This window comes from Strongylocentrotus purpuratus, unplaced genomic scaffold (assembly GCF_000002235.5).
Source record: "Strongylocentrotus purpuratus isolate Spur 01 unplaced genomic scaffold, Spur_5.0 spur5_scaffold_16, whole genome shotgun sequence".
Classification (NCBI taxonomy): Eukaryota; Metazoa; Echinodermata; class Echinoidea; order Camarodonta; family Strongylocentrotidae; genus Strongylocentrotus; species Strongylocentrotus purpuratus.
In genome coordinates, this window is record NW_022145601.1 from 17,316,782 (window position 1) to 17,339,901 (window position 23,120).

General features: G+C 37.9%; 1 protein-coding gene across 1 annotated transcript; it reads right to left on the bottom strand.

The window, feature by feature from the left end:
* Positions 1-1,848: 1,848 nt before the first annotated feature.
* LOC115918219 (cationic amino acid transporter 4-like) lies at positions 1,849-21,262 on the bottom strand. Its single transcript, XM_030986944.1, has 4 exons — positions 20,819-21,262; positions 5,170-6,920; positions 3,628-3,736; positions 1,849-2,086 (listed from the first exon to the last, which is right to left on the bottom strand). The coding sequence occupies exons 2-4, from the start codon at positions 6,829-6,831 to the stop codon at positions 1,929-1,931; spliced, it is 1,929 nt and encodes a 642-aa protein (XP_030842804.1). The 5' UTR covers positions 6,832-6,920; positions 20,819-21,262; the 3' UTR covers positions 1,849-1,928.
* Positions 21,263-23,120: the final 1,858 nt, after the last annotated feature.

The following is a 23,120-nucleotide window of genomic DNA, read 5'->3' on the forward strand; positions in this document are numbered from 1 at the left end:
TGGAACAAGAAAAATACATGTTTACCCTCTTAATGACGTTATAATACACGTAGCACCAACAATATCCTTCATAAAAATAGAGGTCCATGGAAACATGTACGATTTAAAAAAATGCTAGAAAAGTATAACATTTCTCGGAAGAAATTATTATTGCACAAAATAAAACTTATGTGTAAAATTTTTCATGTTGGGGGTGCTTCAATTCCAAATGCTGAACAGTTTTAATACAATATAGACACTATAAACTGATGAATAACATTTACATGTATAACATAACTAGAGAATTGTTTTTAATCATAGTAATTTGGCTAGAAGACAGCCATGAACGATTCCAAATATATAAAGAATTTATACTTTTTAGAATCTGCTGTATTAAGATCGAGAAAAACTATTATTTAGCACTTTCAACTTATTACATTTCGACATCATTATTTCAGATGTTGACTAAATCCGTTTGCTAAAAGTAAGGGAGCATAGTCTCGAGAGTGACTTTGTCCCCATTACAATAAAAACAAATGGCAAACAATCATTTAAAAGATTGGTTTATTCTGCTTTACTTTCGCAGGAATTCTTATCCAGAAAAACTATTATTTAGCACTTTCCATCAATTACATTTCGACATAGTCACAACAGTGTTTTTCGGACATATTTACTTTCTATGTTTTATTGATGAAAATTATGTGACGGACAACCTCGAATCTAGTTAACATGCTATTTTGTTTGTGAACCTCTTAACCTTTCCCCTATTAAACACTAGTATTGCGGTTTGGTGGCGTTCAAAATGGTTATAACATATAACAAAAATAAAACCATCACCACGGGAATTTGTTATGCTGGTTATTGTCATTATAATCATCATCATCATTATTATTACGTTACTGATATATAGTGTACATATACAGGTGAAGAGCTTATTTCCCAAAGTGGCTAAATCCATGCAAAAAAAAAAGGATATATTTCTGAATTTGCTTAAAGATGATAACATTTGATGTTAAGCAATATTCCTACCTTTACAAACAAAAAAGTGATAACCAACGAGAGAAAGTGGTAAATTAAACATTCTTGATTTACACATAAACACTAAAAGTGGATTTAGCCCCTTTTTGGAAAGAAAATCGTCGTTTTTGTGTAAGTGTAGATATAATAATAATAATATATATATATATATATATATATATATATATTCTTCTATACATTCTTAAAATTATACCGGAATCCGTCATACGGTTTGACAATGTTCAAGACTCCAGTGTTCCTCAAAAAAAAAACAAAAAAATAACCGATTATTAAACTGCTAGGAGGTTGAACAGGCTGTGGAGCAATTAACCTATCTCCGCGATATCATGATTCACGCAATTGGCGTACACAGGCAATGACCTGGGTTCGATTCCCGGTGAACAGATTTTGCTCTCCTTGCAGCTATTATCTCAAAAATGGAAGACAGACTTGATCATTATTCCTTAAATAAGGGAAATCCAACATCATTACTTATGTGTAGTCCCATACGTTACCACTTATGCTGGAGTTATGGAATTCGTCTTTGTCTTAAATTTCAAAGTTTCTGAATTTTTGACGGAAGCATGTATTTATATCTTCTACTTCTTCTATTTTCCGAAGTATTCCAAAGCAATTAATCAATATATAGATATATAAATATATATATATCTATCAAATATGTGTGTGTATACACGCGGATGTATATATACTGCATTTATCTTGATTATTTTACTTATCTCCATACTTTCAAGTTTTCAATTATATATATATATATATATATATATATTCTTTTTTTGTGTGTATTTAGGTTGCCACTCTTTATTTAAATCAATTATATTATATACTATTATTGTTATTTGAATGTTTTATATTTGATTCATCAATAAATGCAGAAACATCTGCTTTAAAACAAATAATAATATCTATGTTTATCAGCTTGGTGTCATGAGACCGTTTCCGTCGTTCGGTAGACTACCGTAAGAGGGCGTTGGACTTGTCTGTGTGACGAATTGCTCTTCCTCTGCCTCCCGTCTCTCCTGCAATCCCACCTTGCTGTGTTTGTAGCCATAGAAGCCATAGATCAGCAAACCTGCAAACATACCAGTCATTGAAAACCGATTATTGTCATGCAAATTACTACGTAATGTACTGCCATAATGCAGTTGAATGTTACGTGCTGCATGATTGCCCATCTATAGAATTTCCCACAAGATGTTTCAAAGGGGAATGTAATTATCAATTGTTATGAACTAAACAGAACATTTCGAGCAGGGACTGCACAGATTTCCGTTGACATGACATGAATCTACATTTGCAACTTTCAGCCAAAGTGAGGTAAATGCGTGCCTGCAGCAATTTTTTTCTTCTTCAACTGCCAGAGCCCCCGTAATAGCGACTGTGCAAATATCCATGTAGTATAATAACAATGGGTCGCTATAAGTGTCAACACTGACAAACAGGAGCGCTATACAAGAACCTACTATTGTCATTATTATAAATCATGAACAGAACGCAACGATCGTCATGCATTATCCTTGGATTATTAGAAAAATAAGTATCTTTTGTTTTGTAATGTTCTGATGGATATATCATGGTTGGAATTCACTGAGTGGATTGCGGGAAAATTCTGATTTCGCCTAGAGAGTTAAAACCACATAGAGTGTACCCAACCTGTACAGTCACACTGCACTACCTATAGCTACTTGCGCCCTGTATATAGCAAACAATGTCTAAGCGGTGACCATTGCTCCCCATGATCCTCTTTTTCTTATTTTAATTGAGAAATGATTTGATGAGATAACCACCTGTCTGTGACCATGGTCTAATCCCTCGTGGCTAAACTATTGCAGTGGGGCTTTAAAGGTGGAACTGGAATCATTGTGGGAGGGGATTGTAGCGTCGAAACGTCCCCTCTCTCTTCGTTTTACTTTTTACTCTTCGGGATACAATATATAAAGCAATTCATAAATAGTGAGGCAATGACGTCACAAACTGGTAACCAAATAGGCAATTTGTGTAGTGATTTTCTAAGTTCGTTAGTTTTTCCTTACTTTAAAAAAAAATCATAACAGTTACTTCTTTATTAGCTATTCGATTTTACTCAAATTTGTTTTCTTCTGTTTCTCTTTTTTTCTGCATCTATTAAAAGCAAGTTATTTCCGGAGTGGACTTTGCCTTTATTGAGACACATCTGGCTCTAAAAGGTATAGACCAGTTTTGGAAACGCTCCCCCCCCCCCCCCCTCTCAAAAAATGAAATGGGAACTCTTATTACCAATCATGTAAAAGAATATGTTTTGACTAATACGTGATGATACAATTTTGCCGGGAAACCGCCTACTAATTGATATATTTGGTAAATTATCATATCTACCTGGACTGGATAGATATCGCGTAGTCCCATATACATCTTTCTGTGTACAGTGCTTGTAACTTTACAAAAACTGGGCCAAATTTATCATATTGATAATTCCACAACCTTGCAGTACACGCTACTACTTATAAGCTAGATGATCAACCTTTTCTGATCGATTCCACAACGTTTTCTTTCACAATGCATTCGCATGACCAGAACTCAGTGGTCTATACCTTTAACAGGCAACGATGTGTTGCACGGTATTCATCAACATACCTAATGCCATCCATACAGCAAAACGGATCCATGTGATCCACGTGAGCATGAGCATCAACCCGCAGTTTAAAAGGACGCTTAGAATAGGGATCAGTGGTACGAAAGGAACCTGTGGAAAATAGTAGAAAGAAATGTATTCAAATTTATGGATGCTTCCTTCCCAGGTGTGTGTGTGGTAATGAAGCCTCTTATTCACCTGCTATTATCCTTCTTACTAAAATCGCCGGAACGCAGCTGCTATATTTTAGTAATTTAAAATGATTTAGTTACAATTTTTCCCCTGTTATATATCTTCTCTGCTATGATTTCCCCCTCATTTAATTGTAAAGGTTTTGTTATTGATTAATAAGGCTTTCCAACCAAAGCTTGGTGCAAGATACATGTACAACTTCAACGTTACATTGTCAAGAAAATGGCTACGCCCATGTTATGCTAAAAGGCATCACATCATGCCAAGAATACTTCATTTATATATCTCTTATACATTTTGGTAATGAATGTTATACATCAAAGGGAATGAATACATCTCACTTTTCAGAATACCTACACTCGTTCTTTGGGGGTGATGTTTCCTTTAACGTTCTTGGTATTGCCTTATTGCTCCAAACTTATAAAATGATTGAAGATCATACCGTTTATTTTATTAGTAACGCATAAGGAAAGACTACCTGTTTGTCTAGTCATATGAAAAGAAATGCAAGAGCATGAACTTTTCGTAAAACAGATTTGAATGGAAAGAAGTATTTGTCAGAATATCAAACCATATTTCCAGATATGCCAACAAAAAGGGGAAAGGGGAAAGAAAAAGGCAAAATTTCAGCATTTTAAAATTTGCCAAATGGGGGAACAAAGGCTTTGTTTAAAATTTCGCCCGTGACAATTTTGTATTGGCAAACAGTGACACATCTTGTCTTAAGGATGCTTCTAGGAATAGAGTTAGTCCATTTGATGGAGGGCTCTTAGAGACAGAGAGTCAACAAGCTCAACATGTTAGACTGGCAGGCCATCTGATTAACCTTTCTAGGAGTTCACTAAATCGACGGCCCCGAAACCGGCAGTCCACAAGACTTATATGTCAATCTCGGGGGACTATCTGACTACTTTTGTGAGGGATCTCAAGACTATCAGTCTTATGGTTGTTGTGGGCTTGTGGGCTGTCACTTCCGGTGGCCGACCCTCAACTGGACCATCCCCTTGAACGACGTCGAATGTTTTTTTAACATCATTTGACTGTTAAAAGGAGTTAAAGCCATGCTTTTTATTCAGAGAACCATCGTAACAAAAGCCTCTAAGGGATAAAGGTTTAATGGGTCAGTACTTTTGTCTGAAGCAGAGGTATAGGGATACGGCTTGTACTATTTATATGTTTATTTATTTCAACAAAAAATGGACTCTGTAGGTCGTTCTCTCCTTTTAGGTCTCATATAAAGCATCTAATTTAACTTGTATAACGTTTCTTGAAACAACGAGTATCGTAAATAACCTAGAGTTAATGTAGCCCATAGAATTAAAGTTATTGTTAATGGAATGAGACGAACTTACGCTAAACTGCTCTCCGGGGTCGTTCTGATAATGCAGAGGTATTACACTAAAGCAAACAAGGCTCGCAGTTAACAGTACGATCATTAGAAGGATAGCCCACCACTCCAAAGCGAACAAGTACTCGTAGCCGTGGAGCCCCAGGGACATGGCCCCTACGCCTAAAAGGATCCCGATTAGAAGAGCCACTAGGACAACCTTTCCTGGTGGGTAACCATAGAGCCGCCACAAGATTGGCCATCCTCTGTATTTTTCCTTGAGTGCCCCTGCAAGATGAAGATCGTGCGCACTGTCCGAGTGACTCAAGATGGGTTCAGTTGATGTTGAGGAGCGAAGAGGTATCAATGTATGGATTTCTCCTTTCGTACCATCTTGATCTGATAAAAAAGAGTCCTGAATGCTTAAGTTGATGTTATAGCCTCCGGGCCTGTATCGCAAGATCACAATTGAAGCTGCTACAATGCCATACGCGCATAGAACACCGATTGATAGAAATGCCACAAGGTCTACCAATGTGAAGAAAATGTCGAGGAGGGCAACAAAGAATCCAAATATGATCCCGGCGGTAACAGGTACTTGTGTCCTGCTGTTGACTGTAGCAAAGCATTCAAAAAGAAGTCCGTCCGATGCCATTGCGTACAAGGACCGGGGTAAACAAAAGAGGGATGTTAATATACAAGTAAAAGTGGCACATATCGCTCCAACTCCAACAGCCCACTTGGCCCACAAGACACCGTTGTAAGCGAACGCCTGCGAAAAGGCCGAAGCGGCGTTGATTTCCTGGTACGGTATCATTAGTGTCAATATTGCTGATGGGATCATGTATACCACTGTTATGATAACAATGGACGAAACCATAGCGATGGGTATACTTTTACGTGGGTTCAGAGTCTCCTCACTTGATATTGCAATGACGTCGAAACCAACAAAAGAATAAAAACATGTCGCTGCTCCTGTTATTATCCCCTGGAAACCATATGGAGCGAACCCACCATCCTCTTGCCAGTTACTAATATCGGCGTACTTTGCCCCCAACCCGATGATGATCCCCACAGCAACAACGTTTATTAGTAGGAAGATATTGTTCAGAATGGAAGATGTTCCTACCCCAAGCAGAACAAAGATCATGACGAACAGACAATATCCTGCTCCTAGGATATCAGGGTAGGGAGCTATGAAAGGCACATCCCATGTTTTATTGCCCATCACATAGGTTATAGTGAAATTAGAGTATGCTCCGTTGGACAGTTCATCGATGTAACCACTGAAGGAACGTCCGACCGAAGCTGCAGAAGCAGTGTACTCCAGAATCATGTTCCATCCGATGAGGAACGCCCAAAGCTCACCGATGGTGACGTAGGTGAAGAGGTAAGCAGAACCAGTCCTGGGGATGCGACACGAGAACTCTGCGTAGCATAACGAAGCGAACAAGGAGGCGAGGCCGGCGATGAAGTACGAGACGAACACGGCAGGTCCAGCATACTCCTTGGCAACAGTTCCAGTTAGGACATACAACCCTGCTCCGAACATGGAACCAATGCCCAGGAAGGTCAGGTCAAGCGTGCTCAGGTAACGTCGCAAAGGTGTGGAATACGTGTCTTCGTCGCCGAACTGCTTCTTCCGGCTAAGGGTCTTCAGGAAGCTGATGCAAGCATTTGAACCCATTGTGGTTGACTTAAAGGCTTTGTGTTATCAATGATGCGATCTTTAGGAAACACCCAAGGATGGTACCAGCTAGCTCGTCTTGGACATTTCTGCAGAAATTAGGGAAACAAAAACATTAAAACTGATGCTGCCAAAAGACATCTCAATATATTTGTAAGTGCTCATAGGACAGTATGGCTTTAAATTGCATTAATCACCGAGGAAATGAGGAAAGAAAGTAAAGGAATAAAGAGATAAAACCTAGAACTTCCAAGAATTGAATACATATGGAGAGAAGAACAGGAAAGGGGAATGCAAAGAGCATGAGCCTCGGTATTTAAAATGTAATATTTATTAAAAAAAAGGTATCACAATAAAAAAAAAATGTTAAAAAAGAGGACTGATACACTAGAAGTCTCCAAACTCAAATCGTCAAACCTTATTCTATATGTTTGACGACAATAGGCGAACGTCGGAGGAAGAAATACCAAGTGACAAGTTTCGAGCCCGTACTACGCTAAAAAAGAAGGTGCACGTACGGTGATTCTGACCTGCCAGGAAAGTACATACAGGTGTGCATGTTTTTACAGAACAATTAAAAAGGCAGTCAACTGTCTCTTGTATTTATAGAACATCAAGACAGGCGCATATCGTGTTTTACAGTTAGACACAAACATCTGCCTTTCACCCGCATTTATAACAAGTACTACGGAGGATGAGTCAATGATATACTTACAGTCAATTAAACATTGAAATTGTAATACATGATCGGCCTATCCTTTTATAGTGATAATTAAAGGTCATTCGATAGAAACGGGGGCCTTTAGCAGAAAACAATCAACTGTCTGCCTTGAACTGCCCTTTACATGTATACCGCGGAGATTGTTTATGATTGTAGTTTAGGTTTACACCGTTACAAAGCACATGATATCCATACTTTGATACTTGTTGGCACTTTCGGAAAATCAACCTTGTACAATCTCAATAGCCTTGTGTGCCACTTTTTGAAAATAATGTCATGTTACATAAACGCCCCATGAAAAGTGTATCGAAATTGCCGTTAAGTTGAAATATAACTCGTGTTAGACACAAACATCGACCTTTCACCCGCACTTTACAAGTACTACAGAGGATAAGTCAATGGTATACTTACAACCCATTTAATATACAATTGAAATTATAACATAATTATGATATCCTTCTACAGTGATAATTAAAGGCCACTAATTAAAAATGGGGGCATTAAGCAGAAAAACAATCAACTGTCTGCCTTGAACTGCACCTGACATAATTTACCGCAGATGTTTGTATGATTGTAGTTTAGGTTTACACCGTTACAAAGCACATGATATCCATTTTGATGCTGGTTGACACCTCGATTTCGAGGATATTACTACAGTTGTTTTTGGAGATGACCTAACATCATACATGGGAACGGCCGCTTGGACTAGGAAAGCTAGAGACAGAAGAGAATGGAAATGTAATGAGGAGGGCTTTTCCCAACGTCTGGATGAACTATAGCCTGATAGATAGATAGATAGATGTGTTCTCTAAAGGCTGAAAAGGCCAGTTTAAGACTGGCAGAGACGTTAACACAAGTTAGGCAGGGACAATTTTTATTTTTCATTATTTTTTACAAATTTATTTATTCGTACGGGGTAGCCCATTCAACATCAGTTGGTCTCCCATGGGGCCCCTAAAACATACATACATGAATGCAACACAATATGTTCAAATAAAATCATTCAAAGTACATACACAATAATGCCAAGTAAATAGTTTAAAAAGAGAATGTAAAAACATTGAAATATATCAAGGTGAATGTTTGCAATATAGAATAATCAAATATTTAAGTACAATACCGAGTAACAGAAAATAAAGATATTTAAACAAATAGGAAACAGACTATTGGTGAGTAACTAGGTGCCATAGAATCCCTTATACGTCCAATGACTTGAGATATTGTTTAAGATTAAATTTGAAAGATACCAAAGAGGGCAACTCCCAGGCAACGTTCCTTTGACAAAGTTTGTCTAACTGAGACTTGTTGTTTTCTATTTGTAAGGTAGGATTGAAACCATAATAAAGTATCATTAGTTAATCCAATTTTGTGTAATTTGGCTAACGATGAAGATGACGGTAAAGATGAGTCAACAGTATCGAATGCACGTTTTAAATCTACAAAAAGAGCACCAATAATTTTGCCACTGTCAATAGCACGTACCCAAGTATCGGTTAGAGCACTGAGTGCTGAGGAGGTAGAGTGACCGGGTCTAAATCCAAATTGTGTATTGGAAAGCACATTATTGGAGACGAGATGATCATAGAGCTGCCGATGAACCAATCTCTCTAAAATTTTACTAAGAGTTGGGAGAATGGAGATTGGGCGGTAATTTGGTATTGCATTATTGTCACCTTTTTGTACAATGGAAGTACTTTCGCGGTTTCCATTCATCCGGGTATGTGCCAGACGATAATGACAAATTAGTTGGGTGATGCTAGGAATTATCGCGTCACCAGCATTTTTTTATTAGTTTTACATTGATTTCATCAACACCAGTTGACTTAGAGGTATCCAAATTTGCTATGATTTTCTTAACAGAATCAGAGTCGACCTCATCGAATACAAATAAATTAGCAGAACTACCAAGACCTTCATTATCGGTCTGGACAATGGGAGGAAGATCAGTATCACTAAGAGAGTCACTATTACATTCCAAGTCATTGATATTAATTTGAATTAGGTAGTCATTAAATGCATCAGCGATACTGATATCAGTGTCATAATAAGATTGAGTATTCAAATAAAGAGTTCTTGGTAATTCCCTCTTCATTTTAGGCATAAGTGAACGCAGACATTTCCACATACCTTTAGGATCCCCTTGATTATTACTTATTTCTGATTTGAAATACTCGATTTTACTTCGTTTAAGAGAATCGTTTACTTTATTTCTCGAGGATTTGTACTCAGACCAAAGTTTATCACATTCATCCCTTGTTTGGAAATTGTCACGATTGGCATTCCGTCTGAAACATAAAAATCTTTTGTGAACTTTATCACGCTTGGCCATTAATGCACGGAGATCAGCATTTATCCAGGAAACAGATTCTATTCGAACCCTTAACTGTGTTTTTTCGGGGCAATAGCATTAACAATGTCCATAAACAACCGTTTCCATTCATACAAATATTTATTGACATTTATATTCGGTCCGTCAGCAACATTCGATCGGTTCAAATGGGCTTTGGATAATAATAATTTGAACTCTTTATTATCATAGTGTTTGAATGATCTAAACTGGATTATTTTATGATCACAAGTTGATTTGTACTTTGGGTGTAATTTACGTATTGCGTAAACCAAGTAATGATCACTAAGTGAAGTGTAAACACATCCATGCTCGGCAATATTTTCAACTCTTGACGTAAATACCGTATCAATCAATGTTTCAGATCTGTTCGTCACACGAGTAGGCGATGTGATAATTTGAGTCAAATTGAAAGACTTCATGATAAAGTCAAGTTTACAAGAGGTACTTGAATTATGGAAATTGAGATAATCGCAATTTAAGTCACCTAAAATAAGTAATTCATTGATAGCAGTAAGTGAACAATTTATCCTCTCTAGTATGTTTCCAATCTATCATAAAATGAAACATCGCAAGAGGGTGGTCTATAAATACAAACTATAGTAAAACTTTTTTGATAAGGTAGGTGAACTTGTAAGCATATCATTTCAATTAAGGAATCTTCAAATTCATGTCTTCTAAAATAAGTAATTTTGGGTTCGTGCTGTTGTTGTGCATCTGTTTTTTTTTTCTCCAACTGCTCGTTTTTCACGTTGAGCTTCATTAGGATTTTATTAGATTATGAAAATTACCAGTTTAAAATGCAGTCTCATTCAAATAACTACCAGTACATTATACCTTATAATTTACATTATACATTATAATTAAAGCACGCTCTGTACACTATCATGTTACAGATTATATATATTTACAGCGCGTGCTATTGCACGAGGTTATTTCATGTGCATATTACATATGTGGTAACATGGCAATTAATGTTAACGAGGCAAAGTATGGGCATTTGGATATACTGGATACAGTTTATGTATCGAAACGGACTGAGAGAATAAAGTTGTCAATTGTAATCAATTAATATGACACAATTTCAGACCGGATTCTAAAATGCGTGGGGTGCCTTTATCCATCAATAAGGTTATGATATTCCCAGTGCTGCGATTTGCCTCTATTTACATCAAATTTGGAAGGGAATAAGGATATATTTGGCTTGATAGGAGTATGCCGGTCGTTATGTTTCTAGACACTGCAATCATGTTAAAGACAAACAGATCTGTCATGTGAAAGAAACTATAAATCTGGAAGCAATAGACCGGTGTACTATTACATATTAAGATTTTATGAATACTTTGCTCGACATTTCAACACGTAATGTATACAGACTGGATTCCAAGTGTTGTAGTTCATTTATTAAAACAAGTTGATGTGATAACTCATCTCTACGTCCCAAGGAAAAAAAACATCCACAATTTTGAATATGTTAGTAAACTGGTCTATTGGGAAAGAACGACTATACATTTATAGCACATACTAGGACAGGCGTATATCGTGATATGCTAGAACTCACATGCACTGCATTATAATTGGGTATATAGGACTACGATTATAAGGCGTGGTGTTTAGTTCAAAACTTCCCAGTTATTTCTTGTCAGATTATAGATATGAAGGAATTTTCGATATGAGGTAATACGGAGAGCCATACTTACATTTCTTCTATGACTTATTCTTTCAACCTGACATAAAAAAGAATGAAAAACCTCACAAGATTTTCCCCTGTTGCCAGAACTCAACCTTCTCTTTGAAATAATCACGAACATGGCGTAAATGTGAAAGCCATAAAGATGAACATTTGCACATAATTATTACGCATGACTGGTATTAATTCATATCATACTGAGCCAGATATTCAAATAGGAATGTTTCATGTATTTCCGTTAATACGTCAAAATTGTTCGATGCATGGAGTTCCATTTCGGGAGATTTCCATTGGAGGAAAAAACACGTATCATATCTAGTCTGCAGACCTAGACTCGAATTTTACAAGTTACCGCAATTTATAAAGCCTTGAGCAGAGCCTAGTCCTTACAGTCCATGGCTGAGCTCCCTCGATAGGTGTGTCTGGAGTAGCTAATACAGAGCCTATGCAGTATGGGTCAGCCTAGTCTCAAAGAGCAGACACTGTTTCGCAAAATGAAGGACAAGGGTCTGTACCTACAGACTAGGTTCACATCGGGGATTGAATTGAAATGATCAGGGTCACTGAACTCTTTGTATCATTTTTCAATGGATACATGTTTATTGCTTGGGGGAGATGGTGTCTATTAACGGTTATGAAAGCATGGCAAACAAGGAATAAGTTGTCAATTCAATGGATTTTGGACGGAATTGGGTAGGTCTTGCCCTGAGGGCTAGAAAAAACCTCACACGCGTATACCTGCGAACCATGTTTGTTTGGAACCATTTTGAAAAAGTACCCTTTTTCTTAAAAATGAAGATCCACAAAGTACTGAATGTGGCAACTTTTTAGCATCTGAAACGTAATGATCAGATAATGGATTCTATTATACAATTGGTAATGCTTTAAAAAATGACGAAACAGAAGTAAAAGTTCTTTAACTAGTCAGAGTAGCCGCAGAAAAGCTCCTCAAGAAAAGACTAAATGACGCACAAGTTTATGGCTGGAGCGAATTATGTAATTAGTGCTTTCCATACCAAACTGCAGTTGATGAATACTCAAGCCTGTCCGCACACGGACAAGAACTCATACAATTTCTCGACTCTAATGGTAGTGGCATGACTTAATTCTGCGAGAAACTTAACCGATTTGTGCCGGAATAAAACATCTGGTCTTGCATCAAAAGGTTAAATGGTTTACATACCAAAAACAAAGATAATACCACTATTGAAAGAGAAAGAATGGTTATATAGACCAAGAAAAGGTAGGGATGCTTGGGAAGTTTGGACTGACGGAATTTAATAGAACTATAGTTGATAAAACAATCCAGCTCCCGGGAAAGATAAAAAAAAAAAACCTTATACTGTATAAAAACGTACCGAATAATGCAAAAGAGTATATCCTACAAAGACCAAATTCCAAGAGAGGGAAAGACAGGCATGGTGTACAAGATTACTTTCACAGATTGTAATAATTCTTATGTTGGGGAAACTGGCAGAAATCTTAATGAGCAATTAAAAGAACACAAAAAAAACCTCAGATTGAGTAACCCATTCCATTCAGCTTTAGCTGGACACGCTCTCAGCACAGGCGCGTAGCAAGGAGGCGGTGGGGGCGGTCGCCCCACAAAAACGCTTGCCAAAAAGAAAAAGGAGCACAGAAACATTTTTGAAAATTCAGACAAGGATTAAGAGTCGAGAACAGTACAACGAATCGTCTTCTTTCTCTAATATTTTAATGAAACGTCAAAACTTCCGCGCTTCGAGCGGTAGGGGGTAGCTGAATTCAGACAAGGATTACGAGTCGAGAACGGTACAACGAATCGTCTTCTTTCTGTAATAATATCTTGAAACGTCAAAGCGAGGGGAAGGGGGGGCTGATTTCGGACAAGGATTATGAGTCGGGAATGGTACAACGAATCGTCTTTTTTCTCTTATAATTTAATGAAACGTCAAAGCTTCCGCGCCCCGGGCGGGGGTAACACCCCTCCCCCCCCCCCCTCCCTGCACCTATCCCCGTAGGGAACGCGCTTCCCGTGCTCACGACTGTGTCTCATGGATCTCTGGCAGCAATATCCCTTTACCCACAACAAATGCAAATGTATACAGATGTCCTACAAAGTTGGTTAACCACCTGGGGTTTTCAACTCTAAAGAAAAAGACCGTTCCTGTGCTTTTCACTAAAAATACAAAAACACATGAGGTAAACCTTACCCTAAACAAAGTACCGTTACAATCTGAAAATACTGATCGCTTTTTAGGTATGATATTTGATTAAAATATTCACTTGGAACCAGCAAATAGAAAATATAGCCGCTAGATGCAAAAGCAAAAATAATATTTTAAGATGCTTAACCCTAATAAGGCCGGGGGCCATTATGCCCCCCCCCCCCTCCACGAATTTTTCTGATTGTTCGGGAACGCACATGGATGGCGCCCCGCCGCTCTCTGATTTTTTTCTTGTGAGTCTTGCGCATCTTTTAAAATATTTTTTTTGAAAATTGGACCTACAGTTCCTAGGTCACGTGGTCACGTAATTTGTGTACAAAACATATGGAAATGTCATTTTTCCTAAAAATAGATCAAACATTGGTTATTGGGTTTTGTTTAAAGTTTAGATGGTTGTTTTAGGAGTCAAAATAGTTGAATTGTAGTAAGAAATGAAATAAAACATCAAAAACATTAAATACATAAGTTAAAAAAACAATGAAATATATAAGAAATTATCAAAACAAGAGATAACATAAGGAATAAGCTGGCTCTTCCAATTTTTTTGTCGTATTATTATGTCAAATGGTCTAATGAATATAATGTAGTGAAAAAAGAAAGCTTAAATATGAATAATATATGATTCATGGGTAAAAATGTCATTTATGACCTTATTTGCATAAATTACCATAAATATGCAAATGAGTGAATTTTTCCAAAAATTGGAATTATAATATTCTTCTATACACTTCACATGACATGCGTGCAAATTTTCGCGGAGATCAGCCGTTTCACGGCCGAGATCGTAAGGGGAGCCATAATGCCCCCCCCCCCCTCCGGCCGTACTAAGACCTCAAAATAGCCAGGCTTGTTTAGGGTTAACTGGCACCTCATGGGGGAAGACCGTCTAAATCTCGAATTATGTTAAATATAAAGCCTACATAAGACCGATCATAGACTGTGGATGTGAGGCCTACGGCAGTGCTTCAGAAAATGAAAATAAAATGTAAGATTCTATACAATACCAAATTGTTTAAGGATTAGTGCAGGTGCTCTGCCCTTGACATCTCTGGCTTCTCTCCTCGATCTTAGGAGACAATGGTTAGCTTTCAAGTATAAGCATAGCATAGAAATGCAACCTAAACATCCAGTGCTGCCAAATATACAACCTTGTTGGCAATATCAGTATATGAAAGTATTGAAATATTAGAAGTATGTTGAGGATGTTACTGTTGTTGACACGAGATTCGCTGGAGATCAATCAATTCTAATGGAAGCGACACCTCAACACCTTTTTGGCCGAATGTTCCACGTCAGGTAGAATGTCCCTTAACCAGGGCTCAAATTATTTTTTTTTTGTCCGAGGGGGCTCTTCCCCCCAAAAAAGAGCCCCCGTGAACCTTCTCACGGGGGCTCTTTTAGTACTGACGAGGGTTCTTTTTTATACAAATTTCCATTCAATTGGTACCTATGATACTCCTCATTTGTTTGCTATTTCATCATTATCATTTTAATCAGCATTTTCCCTCTTACAAATTTACAAGCTACATAGCTGTTACTGACTTTCATCCCCTGATGACATTCTCTTGATTTTTTCCCGTTCTGCACATTATTTCCTCCTCATTATTCGGAGCGACCTTTACATTCTTTCTTTAATGAGCCGCGTAGCGGCGAGGCGATTTTGTGTGTGTACTTTTTTGTACAGGTGCGGATTCACGGGCCGATTCTAACGCCCCCCCCCTAGCCTCCCAAACCTTTAAAAAATAGGATAATAACGTAAATTTAACCTTAACAACCCCCCCCCCCCCCTGACCAGCCAGTGACATAAATGCGGCATCAAAATATTTGTGCTTCTCTGACCATAATTAACTGCCTAAAACCCCTGAGCTTCCAGGGCTCCACCCCCTGAACCCCCCACACCAATTTACGCTCGCTACTCTCTACCTGATCGTAAATACCTAACCAAAATTCCTACGGGAGCTGTTTCAGTGACATACCGCTCCCCTTGCAAACGAGAAAGAAAACAAGGTCATTCAAAGGGATTAAGCGACAAATAATGATTGTGATTCAAATTGATGCGAATAGCTATTCACCAGAATCTTCTTTGTAAAAACCACTTTTACAAATCTTAGCCATGCTTACTGAGTTGAGACGTTTCATTCAATTTAAAATACTCATCAAAGAATACACTTCTCCTAATGTGAAAGTGATCTTACAACACAGTAGCAGAATTGCATGGCTGAGATTTTTAAAAGTCCTTTTTACAAAGAAGATTCTGGTGAAAAGCATTGTTTAATATTTAAAAAAATCCTTGCATCAATTTGAATCACAATGATCATTTTGTCCCATGATCCTTTTATTACATAACCCTGTTTTCTTTTTTGTTTGCAGGGGGAGAAGAAGCTATGTCACGTTAAGAAATCACAAAGATCAGTTGTATTATGCGTATATACATATGATAACAGAACAAAATGTTGATTATCAGAATGTCATTTTGGAATACCTCTATACAAATACCCGATCTTACTGTGCCGATACCACATTGTATTTAGCCCGTATCAGTATTAGTATGAGCCAATATAAAGTTATTATTCTTTATTCAGTTCAGTATAATGCTTTTCCTCAAAAATAGTTTCGCTATTTTTTTAGGGTTGAGACGCTAAGAAATGGTTTCAAACGTACATTACATAAACCCTGAACCATTGCATAATGATGGTGGTTCTCTCTCTCTCTCTAGCTTTCTCTATTTATTGTAATCATGCATTATCATCTACATATAAAGCAGCAACACAAAACATAGGGTTATATGGGATAGGTTAAAGTGAGAGTTAAAAAAAAAATTAAAAAATTAGTGGTCCTCCTCTCCATCATCCCCCCCGCTTTAATATTCACCGGCCGCCTGAGTCGGCGCAAAAATGTTAAACCCCCTAACCCCCCCCCCCCCGTAGATCTGCCCATGTTACCATATCATTCAACGACATCTTGGTCTTCCACTTCTTCCCAATAGGGACTTTTAGATTTGCGTGGACGTGTCACGTCCTTTTAAGGCAATGGCAGTCACAATCATGTGACGTCCTTTTAAGCACTGATAGTGCCTTAAAAGGAGGTCACACGTTGCAGTCCACGTTCTCGTCGTGCAAATCTAAAAGTCCCTAATTTTGATTTACTGGTCGATGTTCACTATTTGCTGGTCATTTGAAATCACCAGATTTCAGCGGGTTTGCGCTTTTCACGACGAAAAACTTCTCCATGACCATGTTACTGCCCTTGAGCGATCGCCTCCAGCTCCAGCAGATATGGGGCGGCAGCGTGAACACGTACCGTTACTAACGGCGCAGTAGGCCTATAACTACTGCTGATGGCGGCACTGCACTGCGAGCTGAATCGGTAATAATACTCATAGAACGAGAAATCTTGCACGCTAATCTAAGTTTCATTTCATTGGTTTAAGGTTTGAAAATTGAAACTCAATATTGTGTTAAAGTTATATAACAGAAAAGATAATCTTTATTTTATAATTCCACGGGGGCGATTTTTAATTTTTCAATCGCCGGCCCCGTGAGCAACCTGACGGGGGCGATTATGTAGCTCACGGGGGCGAATCGCCCATCGCCCCGTGTATTTTGAGCGCTGCCCGGGCCTTAACCCTGCTACAAAGTCATGTGAGGGTATGCAGGTGTGATTTTTTTTAAAGCCCCAAAACCATGTCACTGGAAATAGATCAACACCCTCTAAAGCAATCAACGTCTGTCAAATTGTTAGGAGTTTATATCAGCTGTGATTTAGAGTGGAGTGATCATATGCATATTGATTTCATGATAAAACGTGCCAATGGAAGGATACATCTTAGTAGGACCGTGAAATGTCACGAACTGCCAATCGAAGATATCCGCACCACTAATATCAATGTACAGTTCATCCAGTTTTGCTATGAAGAATATGTACAATTTTGTTATGAAGAATTATGTACAATTTTGTTTAATATGAATGACTTGTACAATATGTATTTGATTTAGTGAGAGAAAATAATAACAAAATATAATTTTACCAAAAAAGAACATCTAGACCGGTTTCCTCGAACCTCTCCTAGGGTATGTGGAACGGGGGCCTAATTAAAGAACAATGAGATCGTCGAGAAAGGATGAAAAAACGAACCTGAGAATAATCTTAGAACCTAATTACCAGTCATATGAGACCGTCCTGAATCTATGAATCTGTCCTCTTTGGCTGACAGAAAGAGGGAACTGTGTATGAATTTTGCTGAGAAACTGATTTTAAATGAGAAAGAATCTTATCTCAGGCCTCCTTGTATAGAACATTATAAACCTACGCAAATCAAATACTAGAGAGCAGTTAAAATGTAAAACCAAACGATTTCGTAACAATCCAGTTCCCTACTTAATTGACTTGCTGATTTCACAGTACTGATCATGCATTTTGTACACACTAACATGTCAACTAATGATGAAGAGAAGTTGTAGAGTTATTTTATTTTATGTGAAAGAGTATATAACTTTAGTATGTTTATGGTTAATTTTTGTATTGATGGAAAACATACTCATCACATAATTATTACCCCAAAACCTCTAAATTACCAAGTTTCATGTTTTTTAAAAATTGTATTGCATATTATTAGTACCTATCAATTTACAAATACGTTATCCATAGCTCATTAATAACAAATGTAAAATTTACTTGTAATTAATGGATCTACAACCAGTATTCTCTCAAGTGTCAGGAAAGTTGTAGATATTACTTTATTTCGATATGTCCGTTATGCATTTTCATCCTTAGCATTGTTTACACGTATATCTCTCTCTATCTCTCACTTTGTCTCTCTTTCTTTCTCCCTAACTATCTCCCTTTTTCTCCCTGTCTTTCTCTATCTCTCACACTTTTCCTGGATCTCCTGTGCTGTCTGTACTTTCCCTCCTTACTTTAATTTTGATCTCTCTTCTCTCTTATTTAGAACAATCTTGTCATATATGATTGTGGAAAAGATTAAGCAATTGCCACCTGTTTGGCAACTCTATTAATTTATATGTAGGTGTATAACTGATTTATTTAGATAATCCAATCAATGTGCGTTATCTCTTAACCCGTTGACTACTGAATTGTTATAGGTCCCATAGGCTTAACACAGGGACCACCAGGTTCCCGTAAGCAAAGGGTTAATACGATTTGCTGGATAGTTTTACTGTAGTTAAATTATGTTTGTATAATTATGTATGTTTTTACGCAATGTACACAATTTTGCAATTCAGCCATCTGGCTGCCAATTAATTTTTAATAAAAACATTACCACCACCATTACCACCATCACCAGGCGCGTACGCAGGATTTTTTCAAGGGGGGGGGGGGGGGGGTTTAACATTTATAAATCGGGCCGAAAATTTCGCAACGACTCAGCCAGCCGCTGAATAAGCGGGGGGGGGGGGGGGGGGGGGGGGGGGGGGGGGGGGGGGGAAGAGGTCACTTTTTTCCTTTTTTTTTTGGTCCCAAAAAAAAATTCGCAACGACTCAGCCGACCGCTGAATAAGTGGGGGGGGGGGGGGGGGGGGGGGGGGGGGGGGGGGGAGAGGACACTTTTTTTTTTGGTCTCGAAATTCGAAAATTTGATAATTTGCTCCGTTGGGGGGGGGGGTAAGGTCAGCTTTTTTAGGTCAACCATGGGAATATATATAAAAAAATGTTTTAAAAAATCCAAAAGGGGGGGGGGTTTAGAGAAATTTAGGGGGGTTTACACACAAACAATTACCAAAGGGGGGGGTTTAACCCCCACCCCCCCCCCCCCCCCCCCCCCCCCCCCCTGTGTACGCGCCTGACCATCACCACCAGTGTTGAAGCTTAGCTGTTTACTAGATTCCTCCTGTTTCACCACAATAATATTTGTCTAATTTCAGTTAAAATACCGTGCAATTGCATTTCATATCTCCTTATGTTTATTCGACTGTATTTTTTTTGCTTTCACGGCCTGATACAAGTGTATGTATTTTTACACCAATTCAATACACAATTCTTGTAATTCTTATTGTTTATTGCATTTGGTTTATGCAATGAATGTAAATGAAAAAATGAAGAAAAAAAAAATTAATGAAAAAATTGAAACTGAACTAAGACGGGGCCATGGTGTCCGATGTTCGGTAAACTTTGCTTTGTCCTCTGATTTCTTTGTTTTATTTATATTGTATTTATCCATTTCGTTTATCCGTTTCAGCCTTATGGATGCCAGGTGGCCCTTCAATAATGAGTATTGCTATTCCACGGGATATTCAAAATCAAAACAAAAACAAAAAACTTTACGTTTTCTTTATTTTTAAGTCTATATAAGTATATTTAGCATGTATTAAAGATACAAAATATACGAAAGTAAAAAGGAGGTAATGATTTTTTAAAAATACAGAATAAGAATGTTTACGAATGAAAATCAACTTCTTGTGGTCGCTGGGTCTCTCTTTGTCAAGCCTTTTTTCAAAAGTATTACTTTAGCCAACTTTAGGAATAAATTACAAGAGTTTCACCTCCTTTCTTTCACCTCCCTGCTTGTACGTATCGCCAGAGAGGCAGGTAGGATTCTTGACATGTTTGAGGTCACCTGAATAGTGTTCCTATAAAAGTTAAAGATAAACTTGAGTACTGGTAAAAAAAGAAAATGAATTCTCACAGAATCTAACGAAACTTACACTAAATGTTCAAGATTACAAATAAATGTCATGTGCCAAACAATTTTGGAAGAAAATGTATACTGGCTGAGTAATGAGCATAGAAAGATAAGGAAATCAGGGTAGTACTAGCCCCGACACCATATGTGTTGCCCCATATACATCTATCTGTGTGATTGTTACTTTACCAAGACTCTGCCACATTTATGATGATTTTGACGACTCTAGAACCTTGCATTACACACCATTACTTACATGCTATATGATCAACTTTTCTGATCCATTCCACACCTTTTCTTTCACAATGCAATCGCATTACCAGTACTCAAGTTTATCTTTAAACTGAAATATTGAACAAAGCAATGTTACTTTAATACTTACCCTTGTACATGCGAGGTTCTTAAAACATTTCGTATCTTCCGATAGCAGCGGGAAAGAACGGATTTGGGAAAACTAGTCGTTTATCAGAGAGAGACAACGCATCAAAAATACATGGATAAGTTCATTGGGCTGACTGCATGCTAACGGAAGCAACGCCACATTGCAGAGAACCGGTGAAAGTAGTAGTTGGAAAGCCTAAATAGCCAATGCTGGAATGGGCAACGAGCAAGGCATATTTTACACCAACTGTGTAGTTCGTTGACTAATACAGTAATAATAGGGACTTTTAGATTTGCACGAAGACAAATGTTGATTGCTACGATCGACGTCCATTTAATGCAATGCACTTTTAGTCCACACACATCTAAAAGTCCCTATTGAATAATACGCGTCGGTCGACTTTATAAATTCGCAGCCGATTGATTGTTCTACTCGACCCAACAATAATGAGCAAAACACCGACCTCGCTCTGAGCTCGGTGTACCTGTTGAAACGTGGATTTTAATGGCGTGACGTTTAAAGCGCTCTCTATGGTGGATCCGGCCCACTCCCCCCATGGGCCACTCTGGGGTTGGAGCATGGTTGGAGGGACTGCATTTCGTGTTCCCAAAATCTCCGGTAAAGGGGTACTTTTCGCGCGACAAAGTCCGGCCCGAGAATGTTTTGCTTCTTAAAGTGGTGTATTTGACAATTCATCGGAGATTTCTTTTAAAAGGGGTGTGTTTTTTTCTCTCTCTATTTGGATTCCTGAGAAATTTAAAAGAGGGGTTATATATAACATATTTAAAAGGGGGTGTTTTTTCTCTCTCTCTTTGGACTCCTGAGAAATTTTAAAAGGGGGTATAAAATATCTGTGTGCCGGACACCGAGATAGGAAAGCCCGCGAAGGGGGGGGGGGGGGGTTCAAAAATGTTGGCAGTCGTGAGATAGGGGGTTCTTTCAAAGGAAGGAAACAAGCATATACGTATCCTAAATACCACTGAGAGGGGGTGGGGTGGGGGTGGGGGCGGTATGGTGGAATGCTCGAGAATCTCCTCAGATTTCAAAAGCATCAGCTATGTGTGTAACTGAACACGATAGTCACCACACTGCTGGTATTCTTGATAATTTGCAGGGTAGGTTCACATTTCCTCTATAACGTTCCAATGGTTTTGTTGTTGTTCGACTTTTGTTCGGTTCATTTTTAAAGGCAATCTAACCTTTGGAATACGTGTATTTGCATGCAGGCAGAAATGAAATTGAAATAGATCAGACTAATAATAAGAGATTTATGAATGTTATAAATATGAGATCACTGAGTGTGTGCAAATCTCAAATTGAAATAATATTCTCCTACAGAGCCTTCTCAATTAGGACACTGCTCAAAATAAATTATGGAACGGAAGGCATATTATTGCAGGTCTTCTAAAAAGACATGGTCCTGAGTCATAACATTTGAAAAATTGCCATTTTAGCCATTTTTTGTGTTGGAAAAAAGGGGAAAGTAGTCCTCCACTGCATCACAGTGACAATACCGATCCAGCCAATATGAAGTTCTCATACTTAAAGTGATTACAATTTTCGGGGGATTCAATTTTTTTCTTTCTTCAAACTGTCATTCGTCTGCTTTTCCCATTTGTCGGCCTTCTTTTAGATTTTTGACAATATAAAAATGCAAAATATTGGAAAGTACAGGATTGAATGAATTGCCAATCATCAACTTATCAATTATGAGTCATCTTAAATTTGTCTGAAAACTTCGCCATAACTTCTTTTCTTGCTACTTTTCGAACATTCAACATACATACTTCAATAAGAAACAGCCGTTATTTCTTTTGTTTATTACCTCTTTTGTTTGGGGGGGAGGACTCAATTAAATCATTAAGTGCCAGATTTGAATATATCCTGTGGGACGCAGTTTGATACTGAAGGCACTAAGGGGGTAATATTCCTAGGGAGGGGATGATTGTTCAGGGGGGGGGGGGGTAATCATCCAGGGGGTAATTGTCATGATACGGAGGATTGCTCTTAATTGCCAGATAGCCTTTTCCAGTAAGCGTGAATCAATCTCCTAAATATCATTTCACTGATATCAGAAACCTCATAAAATCTATATCTTTTTCAATTTGTAAAGAGATTTCAGCTTAAAGATGCCGTCCTCGATGTTGTAATTTAAGACAAGTCAATTTACAAGGTTGACAACAAGATGTTTATTTACTGGGTGCCAGCCTGAATTTCTTTAGAAATTAAAATTAAAATTACTTTCAGGAAGCCAAACATTCACGACCAAACAATTAGTTTTATGTACCGCACATTCAGTATG

What these genes read in the sequence shown, in the direction of transcription:
- LOC115918219 (XM_030986944.1), bottom strand. Translation starts at nt 6,831, where the DNA reads ATGGGTTCAAATGCTTGCATCAGCTTCCTGAAGACCCTTAGCCGGAAG. An exon ending in ACCCCGGAGAGCAGTTTAGC is followed by an intron (nt 3,737 to 5,169) that starts GTAAGTTCGTCT and finishes TATTTTCCACAG; the next exon opens with GTTCCTTTCGTACCACTGAT. An exon ending in TGCTGTATGGATGGCATTAG is followed by an intron (nt 2,087 to 3,627) that starts GTATGTTGATGA and finishes GTATGTTTGCAG; the next exon opens with GTTTGCTGATCTATGGCTTC.